The 14,987-nt window shown below is 37.3% G+C and overlaps 1 protein-coding gene across 3 annotated transcripts in view; it reads right to left on the reverse strand.

The window, feature by feature from the left end:
- EYA4 (EYA transcriptional coactivator and phosphatase 4) overlaps positions 1-14,987 on the reverse strand; it is a 149,200-nt gene that overhangs the window by 6,462 nt on the left and 127,751 nt on the right. For all 3 annotated transcript variants that reach the window (XM_050316284.1, XM_050316285.1, XM_050316286.1), the window contains 3 exons: positions 7,481-7,570; positions 1,136-1,194; positions 865-1,025 (listed from right to left, as the gene is read on the reverse strand). In XM_050316284.1, coding sequence (XP_050172241.1) covers positions 865-1,025; positions 1,136-1,194; positions 7,481-7,570 — 310 coding nt within the window. The remainder of the gene's footprint in view (positions 1-864; positions 1,026-1,135; positions 1,195-7,480; positions 7,571-14,987) is intronic.

Below are 14,987 nucleotides of genomic sequence, written 5' to 3' on the forward strand. Positions count from 1 at the left end.
AAGGGAGGGCAAGTGAAAGTCAGACCTCTACTACCACCCTTTGGTCCTATTGCTTTATCCTGTGGCATGTAAAAACTCTGAACTACTAAGAGTGAAAATACATGACTATGGCAATTACTGAAGATTTCTAAGTATTCCCTCTTCTCACAGTCTCTTTTTGAGTGGGTCAGTTGACATATTCACCTCCTCAGAAGAGGGCTGGCTGTCTCTGCAAATCTCCAGAACAGATTCTTTTGGTTCTGCTGCTCAATTACCTACACACCTGCTGGTGAGCACATGAGCAAGTCCATGAATTAAAACAGTAACAGGAAAGCTCTTGGCCCAAATGAGATTTGGACTTATTGAGAAGACAAGTGTGTAAGCCAGAGAGTCAACAAAAAGGGCTTTTGGCATGGCAGTGCTAACATTTTCTTGCATCTACTGGTGAAAACAGACTAGCAGGTACCCAGTAGAGTTTAGGAGACTGTGTGTTGTTAGCAACTAGATCATGAAAGTGTAGGATGGAAATGTCCATCCACAACCACTTTGAGCTGTGGAAACTATACAACATCTTTCCTAGAGGCAGCATATTTGAGATAGGATAAGTGGTTCAACTAATCAGTACAGTAAGAATACGTGGGTCTAAAGCATGAAGATGGGTTCTGTTGGAACTAAATGAAAGCCTACTTGGTTTTCCCAACTCCTTCTCCTGCACAACAGCACAACACTGGCCTTGCTGCTCCAGTCAGCAACTTTGAACAGCCCATGGTCCGGTCACATCACTTTCCGTTCCCTCAGTGGCTTCCCAGGCACATTCACTTGGTGGGAGTTAATCACCATGCAGTTTAGACTGATCAGCACTCTAAGTTTGACAATTAAACTCACCTCCTATGTTGTTCTTGTAAGTATTATACAACTCTTTTACTCTTCTGTAACGGAAAGCCAGCTTCCTCATCCAGTCAACCCCTCCTCTTACACCTGTTGGCAGACAAAGGTTTGCACTACTTGCAGCTGCATGGAAGCCATCAGTTGCAAAACTGTAGGTACTGCAAACACCCAAAATACAGTAAAAATAAATACAATGTATTCCTGTAAATGCTCAAATTATTTAATCTTTGAAATTAAAAATAAAAAATAAAAAAATGCTGTATCTTACCTTAGGTCTTGTCCATTATCATCTGAAGAAACATCATCTATATGAACTTGATCACACTCCTATTGAAAAAAACCCAAACAAATCCGAATGATAAATTATCTTATAAAAGAGTATAATCATAATTCCTGGAAGTGTTCAAAAGGCATGTGGATGTGGCACTTGAGGATATGGTGTAGTGGTGAACACGGTGGGCTGGGTTAATGGTGGGATGGTTGGACTACCTAATATTAGAAGTCTTTTTCAACCTTAATGATTCTATGCTCACCACAGGCTTAGTACAGATGTTGAAGGGCTGGTGCAGGGCACTAATTGCACCAGAAGATGGCAGAGTGGGTACACCCACAGCTTCCTATCACCATCATTGTTTTTAAAATAATAAAAACTTCAACTCCTACACATGTAAATTACTAGTTAAAACGGGCCTTTAGAAAAGCAATATGCAATTTTGTGTAATTTTAGATTATTTTAATTGTAAAACCTCAACAATTGCAAGTCTCATTTGTAGTCTCCCTAGCATACCAATACTTAAAAATCACCTAAATAATCTTTTCCCACTCCCAAAAAGCTAATGATGATGAACCTTAACAGACATATGACTTATGGTAAGTAGTTTGGACACATATCAGGTTCTTTTATTAATTTATGCAAGTGCCTTTGGCAGGAAAATCTCAGATAATCATCAATCCTGGAGAATTTCATTATTTCCTGGTTTTGGAAGGGACAGAAGAAACTTGAGGGAACTGAGGTACACTAGAAAATTGAAATCCCCTTCAAGATGGTTTTATAATTGGACATCTATCAAATATCCTTATCTGAATAGTGGTTACAGCAGAAAGATAAGAAAATGTGGGGGAAGCATAAATAAATAAGTTAAGCCACTACGATCATATTACTGTTTTCAGCAGTTGTTTGAACTAACATCTTAACCCAGAGACACACCTGAAATTCAGTATGCAGAGATTTTACTTTGCTGTATGTAAGTAGTTTTTTAATATTTAAACCAGTTATTATTAACATAGTCCTAAGATGTTTTACAGAAAAGTTCAAGGATGTATTTAAAAATTACTCCCCAAATAATACTTTCCAATATTTACTCTCCTTACTTAGACAAAATGAGGTTGAGCTTTCAAAATGCACAGCTCTGTGACTCAAAGAAAGAGTTGTGTGAGTCATCTGTGTCATATAAAGTTGATGACAAGCAGCACTTAATTCAGGCTCTCTGTGACATGCAAGAGTACACAGTTCTAAGTTTCCAAATCTCTGTCTCATAAGAGTTGAACAGATAAAGGATAAATCTGAGCAGAGGAGTTATTTCCAAATGTGTATACCACAAGTTCCTAGAGTGTGGGTTTGGGGAATTAACATTTCACATGTTTTGTCTGCTTTGCAATGGACAAAAACTTAACAGACATTTACCCACGTGAAGTAAGTTGTTAAAAAAATATTAGTAATTTTAAAATAAAATAAATATATATGATTTTATTTTCAAATATGTAATTTCATTTCATCATACAAGCAATCATAATTTAAAATACTGGGTCAAAACTAAAAAAATGAGTTGCTAAACTCTGCTCATCTGGCTGAATCCATTAAGACAGGTATGACAGAGATGCGTTCAAGGAACAGAAGTGAAGCACTCTTTTCCCCACTGAAGAAATAAAATTTTTTTGGTTCTTCTTGAGGAGATTATCTTGAGCTGTAGAATATTTTAAAGAAGATGCTTTGGGATGTAAATAGTAGATGAAAAGAGAAAGTAAAGGGGAAGTGGCAGCTGAAATAAAAGATTCATTTCTTTATCCTTATTTATTATTTACACTCCAGAAAATAAAAAAAAAAAAGCAACTATGCTTCACCTAGTGTAGCACAGGAACTCAAAAATGAAGACAAAAAGGCCCACTCTTTAGTTTGCAATATCTGGCTTTCTAATTACCCTCACAGGTTTCCCTGGAACTGGTGAAAGTTTAAAAATTTAAAAATAATTTCTATGGATTTGAAGGTGTACTAATTAAATGGAAGGTACACCAAAGCCTTGATGGATAAGTCTGTTTGGATTCTGTCAATCCTTTCAGCTACATTGTTCCAGCCTTGAAAATTTCAGATAACTGTTCTGCTGATAATTTCATTATTAAATTAAATATGAGTGGGTGCCAAAGGTTCAGCTGTTTACCTTTTTTTTTTTTTTTTTGTCTCACAGTTTGTTCCAGGAATGGGAGTTTTCTGATTACTTGTCCCTTGTCCCTTGAAGAAGGTTGTTAAATATAGAGGAGACCAATCCCAACAGCACTCTCTAGCTTACTCCTTTTCCCCCTTCATCTTCTCCTCTCAGCATACTGGCAGTACACACTTGCTGACCAACAAATAACTCATGTGCCCACAACTCCTTGCTTTTGTTTACTTTGTTTTCCTGTTTACTTACTACTTCAACTGTTTACCTTTAACAAGTTCACTTATATGCTATCAAAAAAACTAACCATAAAAAAAAAAGAAAAAGCAGATGGTTTGAGCAGATTTGAGATATTTCTCTACTTTTTCTCAAAAGAAACAGGAAGCTGGTGGCACAACACAACATCTGAGTCTGCTTTTAAACAACACCAAAGAGTTATGGGGAGGAAGGAAAGAAAGCAAGCTCTCTGACACTGTAACTGATACTTTTCACATCAGCTGCAGTACTGGTTAAACTCAAGTCACAATGGCTCATTGTCAGTGCAAGGTCAAAACTTAAGAAACATAAAAATATATTTCCTATTACACTGACTACAGGAAAGGAATCTAGGTACAATATTTAGCTTTTGCTTGAAGCAATACTAATTTAAATTGTCCAAGTGCAGTCAATTCTTTCCAGTAATTTTTAGAGTCCGAAAATTTGCGAATACAGAATCAACAAACCATCAATAAAAACTATCCTTCTCAAATGGACAGTAATTTCATTATCCAGTAAAAACACTGACTTACCACACTGAATGCAAAACTGTTATTAATGAAACGTTATTAATGAGAGGATATTTAGCACTATGCTTTCTTAGGCTATACAGAAAACTCCTTTTAATGTATATGCTTCAGTCTCTGTTAAAACTAATTTGACCTACCTCCCAAATTCTGAGACTTATCTAAATCCTATTTTTTATTTCTCATTTCTATTTCTAATGAAGAAAAAAAAAAAAAGAACAAAATCTCCTTTAAAATATGGTAGGATTATCATAAAAATGGAAATATAATTCAGTTTGTTGGAAACAAATACTCTTTTTTTTCATTGTCCTGATAGTGGAGGGGGATAACAGAATTGGAAGACTCACATCTGAGCCCCTACTTGCAATTTGTAGAAATTGGGAATTTCTGTATGCACAAAATGCCTTACCAACATTTCTAAAAGATGTCTTAAAACTAATACTGAAATAGGGAGAAAAATTTAATTTTATTCTTTACCTGTTGACAAAAGAATTCCTTAGTTGGATATTATTACAAAGCTGAGTCCCATCTCTAAGTGTTGTTTAGGTACATGAACCTTTTAGAGCACCAGACTCCTGTTTTCATGGCAAAGCACCAACTGCCCTCCCAAGCGATACTTCTCAAGCCAACTAAAATTTATACACTGAGAAAGCAATAGCTGGAGAACAGCCTAGCCTGAAATAAAAGTGCAGCTTGGCTGATTAGAACATGGGTTACTGGGTCAGCAAGGAATGTCTCAGCAGATTGGAATTTCTGCATCAGCAGTCATTGTAGTGACAAGATTTGCATAAAGGAAGGAAAACTTTATTTTTGTGGTAACTTCAATAACCTGGTTATTATTACTAGACCCTGGTATGTAACCAAGAAAGACAGGGGAAAAAAAGAGAGCTTAGAGGACATTATGACTGAAGTCAATATTACAGGAATAGAGGTTCAGTAGTGCATTAGAGTTGTCATGTCCAGTGCCTCGAGGTTTACTGTGGGACGAGGACGAAAGCAAGACAGAAGGTAGGGGACTTGAAGGTTCACCACTAAAAGAGTGAGATGATGAAAGGCTAAGTAATCAGCCTAGTGAATAAAGGCCTATCTCACTTTGTCCAGTAAGAACTGAAGGTCTTGTGTCTTGATGGCCATGCTTGATCAGCAGCTCAGCACTCAGCTCTGCTCTCCTTGCGAGGATGGAGAGAGGAAGATAAAGACAGATGGAGAGAGGAGGAGAGATGAGAGAGAGACCCCAAGTCAGAACTGGGGAATTCTCAGAATTCCTTATACATTCATCATGCAGATGACCTATAATATTCAGTAATGGCCATGTGCTCTGCAAACATATTTAAGAAGACAGATTTATTCATCAGCTTATTAAAGGATGCCTCTCCATACGTCACCACATTATCTTATTTGCTAAGAAGGTAGAAAATTGCTGGTCTTCTCACTTTTGCATACATGCCAGAATGTATGAGATGCATACAACTCATCTCAGCACATGAACTTTGGAATTTATGAGAGGTATATTTTGGTAATTTTATAAGAGAGTTGGGTTTGAAACAAAGATTAATTCTGGGATATAAAATGCTTTATTTCTCATAGCAAGTGTGATTATTAATTGCATGTAGAAACTGTTTTTAATCAAATCAAACTCATTGAGTTACGAGACTCTCCAAGATAGTCCCCAAGTAGTATTTTTTGATTTATCTAAAACTGGAAACTATTTGGATACTGTTCAAGCTCTGGAATGAGCTGGTGTATGAGTCTTTGGACAGGATATTAAAACCTCCTGATGAAGACTATCCAAAATGTGATGATCCATCTGTGAGAGCTGAACCTGTGATTTGTAAAGAAAATAAAAAATGAGAGAAAGGTAGGAATTTTCAATGGCCATAAGCAAGAGTAAAGAGGGATGGAAGGAGGGGAAAGTTCCATTTTTTCTGAACTCCTCCACTCGAACTCAGCACAAGACTGAAGAACTCTGGGCATATTCTACCAAATTGCTTAAAATCATTCATGGCGAACGAAATCTGAATGCACAGGGGTAAAGGTCTGCTAAAGAGAAATTGAAGAAATGCTTTGGAAAATTTATTTGGCATCTCTACCTGGTACAGAGCACCAGAAGAGAACATTCACCAAATGCACTTGCATTGTCAAGTGATGACTCACTAGGACTGCAATAAAACACTGGGAAAGGCATGTCCAGGGCTTTATTTCTTAGTTCCTGCTGCTGGAAGGAGGAAGTGCAGCTCAGGTTTGGGGTGAAGTAGAGTCTAGTTTCTTGACTTAAAAAGATCTAAGAATAAATGAGGTCTGCAAAAGGGAGCAAAGACAATGACACACTGGTACCTTCTGCTTTTCTTACTGCCTACAGTTGTTAAAGGGACAAAAGACACACTAGAAAAATCAACATCCCAGGGGATGGAAAAATCTCACTTGTCCTTATTTCTTCTATTTTCTCACCAGAGACCTTCCTCTGTGATTGTGAACAAAACCTCCAAGTCTTCCAGCTGCCACTAGTGGAAAATATCTGTCCATGAAGGGAAATCTGGGATCCACACTGAATAAGAAAACAACTGTTTCAGACTGGGGAAAGTCTGAAAAGCCCATGGTTTAATTTAAAAACTGTTTTTCACCCCATCTCTTGACGCACATGGTTATAAGACTTTCATTTTCCATGCTAACAGACTCCCAGAGTGAAGCAAAAAACCTGTGAAGCCCAGCTGATAAGTGTGCTTCCCAGACCACTGTCCCTGCAGTAGTCCATCCATCCTGCTTCTGAGAGGTAATCTTTCCACAGCAGGCACTCCCTAGGGAGAGGTCATTTCTGACCAGATGCCAAATTTCACACCCTGGGTATATACCATGACAATACATGTGGTTGCCTGGTTACCTTGGGAAGAAACATCACTGATGAATACATTATAGTCTCAGCTCTCTGATACTGCAGTCTGTGAGGTAAATGAAGAATATTCTCCATTTGAAAAAGAAATGGAGGCCTATGGCTAAAGGGCTACTCAGGTATGTCAAGAGAAGAACACAGTCTCTTGTGATCATATGATGGCACCCACTGAAAGTGAATATAAAGAATTTCAAGAGAAGAATGTGAGGCACATATGTTCCCCTCCTGGAGATGACAGCGGACAGCTCTACATCCATGTAAACTGAAAAGATGGCTGCAGGACATAGAAAGAAATGGGTAGTTTGCAGATTCTCTCTCTCATTGAGTTTCGTGGAAGGACTCTGGTGCCACAGGAAGTCAGTGCCACCTGGCTAACCTCTCTCTGATTAGAGTAGGACAAACCTAAAGACTACAAAGGCAGAAAATGTCCCACACAATAAACACTAATGCACAGCAGATCCACCATGTTAACAAAACAGGAGCAACTGTGTTTACATTTCTTTGATTCTTACCTCTAAATCATTAAAAAATAAATGTGTGTCAGCAAGATTAAAAATCATTTCTTCCATTCTCAGTCCAAGCGTCACTGCCATTGGTGGATCCTTAAAAAACAGAAAGCAAGGTTAACTACTTACACACTTGTAAGTTATGTCACAACTACTTTAAAATTGCTGTATTCAAAAATTTGTTTTGAAAAATTAACATAGTAAGAAATTTCTCTGAAATCCTTTCAGTATTAAACTACTTTAATATGATGCTGTAAGAAGAGACTGCTAAACCTGTGGGAGAAAATCTGGGGAGCTGTGAATGTTGAAAAATCAAATTTTTGAAAGTTGAGGAATTTGCAACCTGGTGGCCATAAACATACACATAAACAAGCATAAAGAAGGCAGGAAACAGGGAAGGAACTTTTCACAAAAGACGTATGTAGGAAAACCAATATTGATTATTATTATACAAATACACTACATTTTTAATCCCTGAGCCTTTTATAAAGATATGTAAGTATCTTGCCTGTCAGTTTGTGGGCAGAAAAAAGCAGAGTCATGGAGCAGTAACCAATTTTTTTGACTCAGTGAACTGAATCAGCAGCGGAGGGAGGAACAAATTACTTTGTGTGACACCCAATCCACTGCACACTTCCTCTGATCTCTTGGCTTTTCTTTCCAAATTTGGGGCACACAGAAGTCCTCACCAAGGTCATGCCAAGATGGATTAGGAAATGTAGTCATCTCTAGCAGATGATTACTTTGTAGGCAATTATAATACTGTGATAGGAAGGTGTGACTTAAGTGGCCTTTTCCATTTCTAATGTCTCTACTTTATAAAAATACAAAGGGTACTCTGAACCTAGGTCCATTTCCCCAAATTCAGTTTCACTTTGGATAAATCATCACTGCCTTGGCTATGCTTTGGTCTACATTGCTTTTTTCCCCCACTTTCTTCTTCTCCAGTATTTAGCTTCAAACTTCACAGTTGATCCTTCTCTGTCTCTGTACTTCCCCTTCTTCAGGCACTCACTGATGAATTTCTGGTCTCTCCTTTATGATTTTATTGCAGCTATTCATTCAACAAAGTGCCTACAGTCTATGGAATGATTCTTTAGCTGGTCCACAGGAATGGGAAATGTTGTCAGTTTGTAAGTTTGTTTGCTACAGATCACCCCTTCATTTCTGTAGAAATACTGGATTCTTGTCCCTGGATGCGATTCATTCAAAATGTCCCGTTTGTTCGTAGGTTGACTTTCACACTATCAAATTGCTCGACCTCAGCAAGATATCACAAATCTACCAATCTGCAATAACACTGAGAGCATTAAGTGCATAGCAAATGTAAGGTAATTAATTTAACTTTTCTAGGTTTGCTAGGAAATAGTAAAGCAAATTTGCATTACCTTACACTTGTTTTAGAATAATAGTTCCTGGTGCTTTGCTGACACCTGGTAATTCGTTTGATTACTGCCTTAATTATCTGCCTGAACTTGTGGGGTTAAGGTAACTTTTTAGTGGTTAATATACTGCAATGGACTTTTAAAACACATGTGATCCTCTTCTCATGAGAATATTAAAAAAAACCCCTATATTCCACAATTTAAACTCCGAGTGACACTATCAAATTTTCAGAACCCCCTTCTTAAATACCTTGAGATTTAAAGTCTAAAAGTTTACCAGCATGTAGCAACAAGATCACACAAAACCTCAAACGATCATTTGTTCGTATTTGGATCAAAGGCTTCCCAACCAAGATCAGACACCCACTATTCCAGGGCTTCACAGTGACAGAATAAAAGATGGCTTCTGCACTCAATCACTTAATAACTAATGGTAAAATCTGAAACACAGACATATTTTGACTCTTGCTCATGAAAAAGTCATACTTGAAGGGGAGAATATTGTTCAAGAAATTGTAATAATCCAAAGTTAGACCTAATTCTTTCAGTGAAAGGAAATATTTTTATGTTGACCCTTGAACTGGTCTAGACTACCTTTCAGAAGTAAAAACCAAATGCAGTGCCCAGTAACAGAACTTCATCCCCTCTGTGTTCTGCAATCATATTTACTGGATTTGAAAGTCACATGTCTAAAGGCAACAGCAAGTGCAAAGATTAGTTTTCCAAGAGGATGATCAAGGAACACACATTAACAGATTTGTAAAACTCACGTTAGGTACTCTGAACACAAATAATCAAAATACCCTGGACTCATGAGATTCCCCCTCAAGCCATGATGCTTTTACCAAAATGTCATCACATATAAGCATGTGACTCTCTTCTTTCTTTTGCATTTTTATTTTTCTGTGCACATTTAATTATAGATTTTTCGTCCTAGATAAAATACAGTATAGAGTATTTGCAATATGCTTCTTTGCCTCAATCCTACAAACACTAAGGTATGTGCATTTTATGAACAGGTGGTAACTCTTTATTATTTATGTAAGTTACTTACTGAAGTGCTTCCAAAGCTGGAATTTCACTTTTGATTCTCATCCTTTTTTTACCCCTTTCTGAGTAGAAGCAGACTCGAATGTGGAAATTTGCTATAATGTATTCCATTATAATGCAATTTGTTTTAACAGAAACTACCATCTATGTATGACAATTTCCTGCCTTGCCTAGTATAGTTGAAAGATATAAATGTGACAAAGCTTTTATTATTTTCTTATTAATAGTAGCTTTGTAACCAACTATGCCTGACTTTATTACTATTAATATTATATTTCCTGCATTCCTATTTCAACGAAGGCATGAGAAGGATATTGTTCGGTACTACGTAAAAAATAAAATGAAGCAAAGAGAATTCATTTTAGCTTAGCACAAAATCAATATGGGATCTCCCCATAACAACGCTAAAGGAGAGTCACCGGAATTGAATTCTCAAGGCATGAACAATTCTTCCCTTAATAAATTGACCAACACTTGTACTGCAACTGTTTAACAGGAATTACACATCATGTTCCAGCTCTTGTTATGTTATTTTCTTCACATATAAAAGAGACCAAAACAAAGAAGATTTGTCAGGGTCTTGTGGTTTTACAGTGTTTGCACAATGTGGAGGAAGATCACAATCATCATTTTACAGTCTTTCCACTTGAAACAAGTTACAGATTGAATCAAGTGGCACAAAGGACTGAGTGTTGAAAAGAAAGCAAGAAACTTGCAGCTGATACAGATTTTAGCACAGCAAATTGGAAAACTTAATAAAAGGCAGACTGAATTTTTGCCAAAATGGTATTTTCAGCTACTCTGCACAAGCACACACAAAAGAGGAAACAATGATTTTAAAAAAACCCCAAACAAATCTGGAAGTTTTCCCCAGATAATTTGGAGAATAAAGAACAACTCTTTGGCCCTCAGAGGCATGATGTTAGCCAGATATCATTAGCGTGCAGCAAAATCAAGACCAGCTACAGGAGTTCTGTATACCAAAATACAAATTACTTTAGTTACGTTCAGATGAAGGCACTAAACTGGAGCCAGACTGTCTGTCTGTGGACTTCTGTACTAGACTGGTGTATCCACTGGAATGCCTCCTGGGAGACTAGATAAAAATATCCTGGGAGAACCAATATGTAAATGGGTAAGTGTTTAGACCAAGAGGAAAGTGACTGGAATAAAGCCCCAAAAGCTCAGTGTCCATTAGTGGAAGAAATCTATTCAATACTGTTTTGGAAGTCAGGTTTCAGCAAAAGATGTTCAAAATCATTTAATTTCTTGGAAAAAAAATACAAACACCAAACTGACTTTTAGAACACCTCAGAAAACAAATAGATTACTGTCAGGTAGATTTCTTGTGACAGCAATTTGGATGCATAAAGCCTTAAAAATAAGCATGAAAACAAGCAAAATATATGAACAGTATTGTGGGAGGTGGTTTTCAATGGGTGGCTGTCCTGAACAGACTCAGAATAAAACTGACCTCTGGGAAAAGTGGAAATGCTTAATTTAAATATCAATATTTTTAGCTTAGGGACACTTCCCCATATTATGTAGGAATCTCAGATTTAACTTCAGCTCTAACTCTCCCACAGGCGACACTTGTCCCAGGAGAGATTCATATGGGTGATAACGGAGGAAGAGAATACATCTCTTCTTAATAACCATATGTGGCGGCTGATGAAGGAAAACTCACGTACTCCATAGGGAGTTTCTGTTCCATGCTCTCTAGAAGGCGGTAGGAAAATCAACTCAGAGGTCTCAGACAAGGAGGGAGTGAATGGAGAGGACAACTGGAGGCGATGAGAGATATACTATTAATACAGGTGGACAAGAGAATATTTATGAGTGAATTTGGGAACGTCAGCATGGGTGTTAATGGCAACAAAGTTTTTCTGTTTAATGACTGGACAAACAGAGTGAGCAGTAAAAAGTTTCTGAGCCATTTCAGAGAAGAATACAAGGCCTCCCTGACAGCTTTCTGTAATTTGCAATGTTATCAAAAATGGCAAAATATGACCATCAAGCGTGGATTTTTGCACTTGGAAATCACATTCTCTCCCTTCTAAGCTCAAAAAGGAATCTTTTTCGTTTTTTAACTAGTTGCACCTTGACTCACAGCATTTATTTTGGCATCCTTACCATCTGGGTCAACCTGGGAGTAATGAATGAAACATAAATGCTGGGATGTAGACAAAACTCCATCTTAATCAGCCTTCAACCAGCAAGAATAACTGGAATGCAATAGAACAAAGAATACCCACTGTTCACAGGGAATAAGAATGTACCTCATAAACTTTAAAGAGATGATATCTCCTAACACATGTCCTGTCACATCAACCAATGCTCACTTAGGAGCTCAGCACTGTAGAAAAAGATATCTGCCAACTGGTGTTCAGCTGCAAAAACCATCTTTGTCTACACAAGTCACAGTTCCAATGCCAATGTTTGCAATTTGCTACTGCAGTAAGCAATTTAAAATAGAAACATACTAGTTTTATGAAGAACAAAGCAGATGAGCAAATGAGCTGAACAGCAAGAGGTACTCTTACTGCTGTGAGGCAGCATGGTTTCCCTGAAACCTAACACAGATGTAGTGTAGTTTTTATTCCCTTTTTATGTTAGCTTTGACCAGCCCAATAAAATAACTGATACACCAAAAGTCACAGAGAAACATCCACGGGTAGAAAACATCAAGGCATGGAATATCCTCTGGTATTTACAATTAAAAGACACACACCGGCCAACCTCTGGCCAAGTCTCTCCCAGTTCAGTTGGGTTTAAAGCTATACCCTTCTGGTGCCCAGAGAAGCAGCAGCAGTTTGCCCTGTCTTTTAAGTGAGATGCTTAAAGCTGCATCCAACAACTTAAATCTTTGAGCAAATAATTAATTTTGCTTTTAACATGGTTATTATAACAGCTCCAGAAAATTCTGAAGTCAAATAACTATCACACCATGCAAAGTGCTGAACAACTATATACCAAGGAGAGTGTCCATTCTCAACTTCATAAACCCTCAGGCATAAGTCAGAAATCTGTTGTTCTCTTGACAAATATACAATCTGAAACTTGCCTACTGGATCCAGGCCTTCCCAAATATTCTCTGCCAAAGAAAGTCCCCATTGCCCATGGGGATGTTGGTTTGCCTTTTCTTTTCCTTTCCTACTCCAAGCACTTGTTAAACTACAGAAATATTTTTAAAGAGAAAGTGTTTATCTCCAGGTACAGCTGCAGCTCTCAAGTGCTCCTGCACTCATACACAGATCCCTTTGCCAGGCCATAATGTGCTGCACCTCACCTCACTGCGCAGGCTGAATTGAAGCAGAGCAGAGAGATTAAAAGACTAATTTCTAAATTTTTCTTTTCACCTGGTTACTGAAAGAAACTGGCAAAAGAGCTGGTGATAACGAGGAATGAAAGTTTGCATGTCAAGGAATAGATGGGAAAGAACTGTCTTGCCTGTCTGTATATTCACACTAGCTTTAAACTCACTCTTTGCATCCCATCTCACTCACTCCTTGCAAGGATGAAGTGAGCACACTTGTTATAAATGGTATAATGAGATGCCTTCCCTTAAAGCAATGTTCACGTTAAAGACATGCTATTCTCATGTAGAAAATTTAAATATGGGAGAATGGGAAAATTCTGCTTTTCCTGTGAGGGTTTTTTTGGTGGGTTTTCTTTTTTTGGGAGTAACCCAATTATGTTATACAAAATGTGCTCATAAATTACATGTCGAAGAACACAGTATGCACATCTAGGAATATGTGTGACATTAGATGATTTTATTTTTTAAAAATGAGATAACAAATCATGCCAATTAAATAATTTAGTATAGCCACTATTTCTTTTTTCATTGTTAAGTAAGTAATGATTTTATACCACCTTTTCAACATAAAGAGCTCTCTCAAGACTTTTGAAAGACCTGTGTGCTCATAAGACTTCTGCTGACAACCTCACAGTTCCTGGACTATTTACTTTCATAGCAACCCAATTCTTACAATAATCCAATATTCAGCCTGTATTAAGGTCTTGTATAAAGATGGAAATCATATGCACAAAAGATAAGGACTACATTTGTTAACAATGTCATGCATCAGAGACTGACTGAAGTCCCTCTGTGGTATCTTTCTCTTCTCCCATTTCTAACCTCTTAGGCAATTAGGCTCAAACACATCCCACCTTAAGTTTAGGCTGCACTTCAGTGACATGCAAAAGCTAAAGCCCATCCGTGATAAGCTCTCCCTGCATTCCCTTTTCTACTTCTCTAGCCTCCTTGCAGTTAACAATATACACATTTGAGTTTCAATGGTAATTACTCATTACATTCCAAACAAGTTGCATGTAAATATGGTAAAAGCAGTCACTGCAGGAAAGAAAAAGTCGACTATTTTTATTCTACAGTGTCTGGAAATGAACACCTTTCCTTAGTTGTGCAGATGCTATCTATCAGTAACAAAAAAGAAAAAAAAAAGAAAAGAAAAGAAAAAAATATTTTACTTAGGAATTCCCTGCCTTTTGCTTCACAGTTGTCCATAACATTTGTTTACTGATGTTGATCTCAGTTACCCTTGAGATACTCTTGGTTTATATAAGCCGACTTTACCTACTGTTAGTACTACTGGCTGTTAATATGCCATTACTGTTCTAAAGTCTCTATATGGAGTCAATTTTAGCAGCACATGTGTTCTTAAGAACAATGCTACTGGGATGTTTTCAAATATCCTTACTCCTAGCCAAGTGGGAAATCAAGAGGAATCTCTTCTATTGCAGTTTCCAAGACAGTTTTCAAATTTATCCACAGATGTTTTGTGAGCCATAAAATGTGCTCTGATTTCTAAAAATCTGCATTAAAGTTGATTTAGGAAAAATCTGAAGGGCACAGTCAAAAAAGAAGGAAAGGAATGACTGCATCACTGGAGCAATTCAGAAAGTCCTACGACAGACTATGGGCTACTCTGAAAGTGATAGAAATGTTCATGTTCAGCTAAGTTTGTCTCTTGTTTTGATAACTGTTAGTCAGAAATTATTCTGACAAAGTCACTGTTGTTACAATGTCTGACAAACAGCAGAAGAGGGTTTCTTGA

The sequence above is a fragment of the Myiozetetes cayanensis genome, unplaced genomic scaffold, assembly GCF_022539395.1.
Source record: "Myiozetetes cayanensis isolate MyiCay16 unplaced genomic scaffold, myiCay2020 scf2-11, whole genome shotgun sequence".
Lineage (NCBI taxonomy): Eukaryota > Metazoa > Chordata > Aves > Passeriformes > Tyrannidae > Myiozetetes > Myiozetetes cayanensis.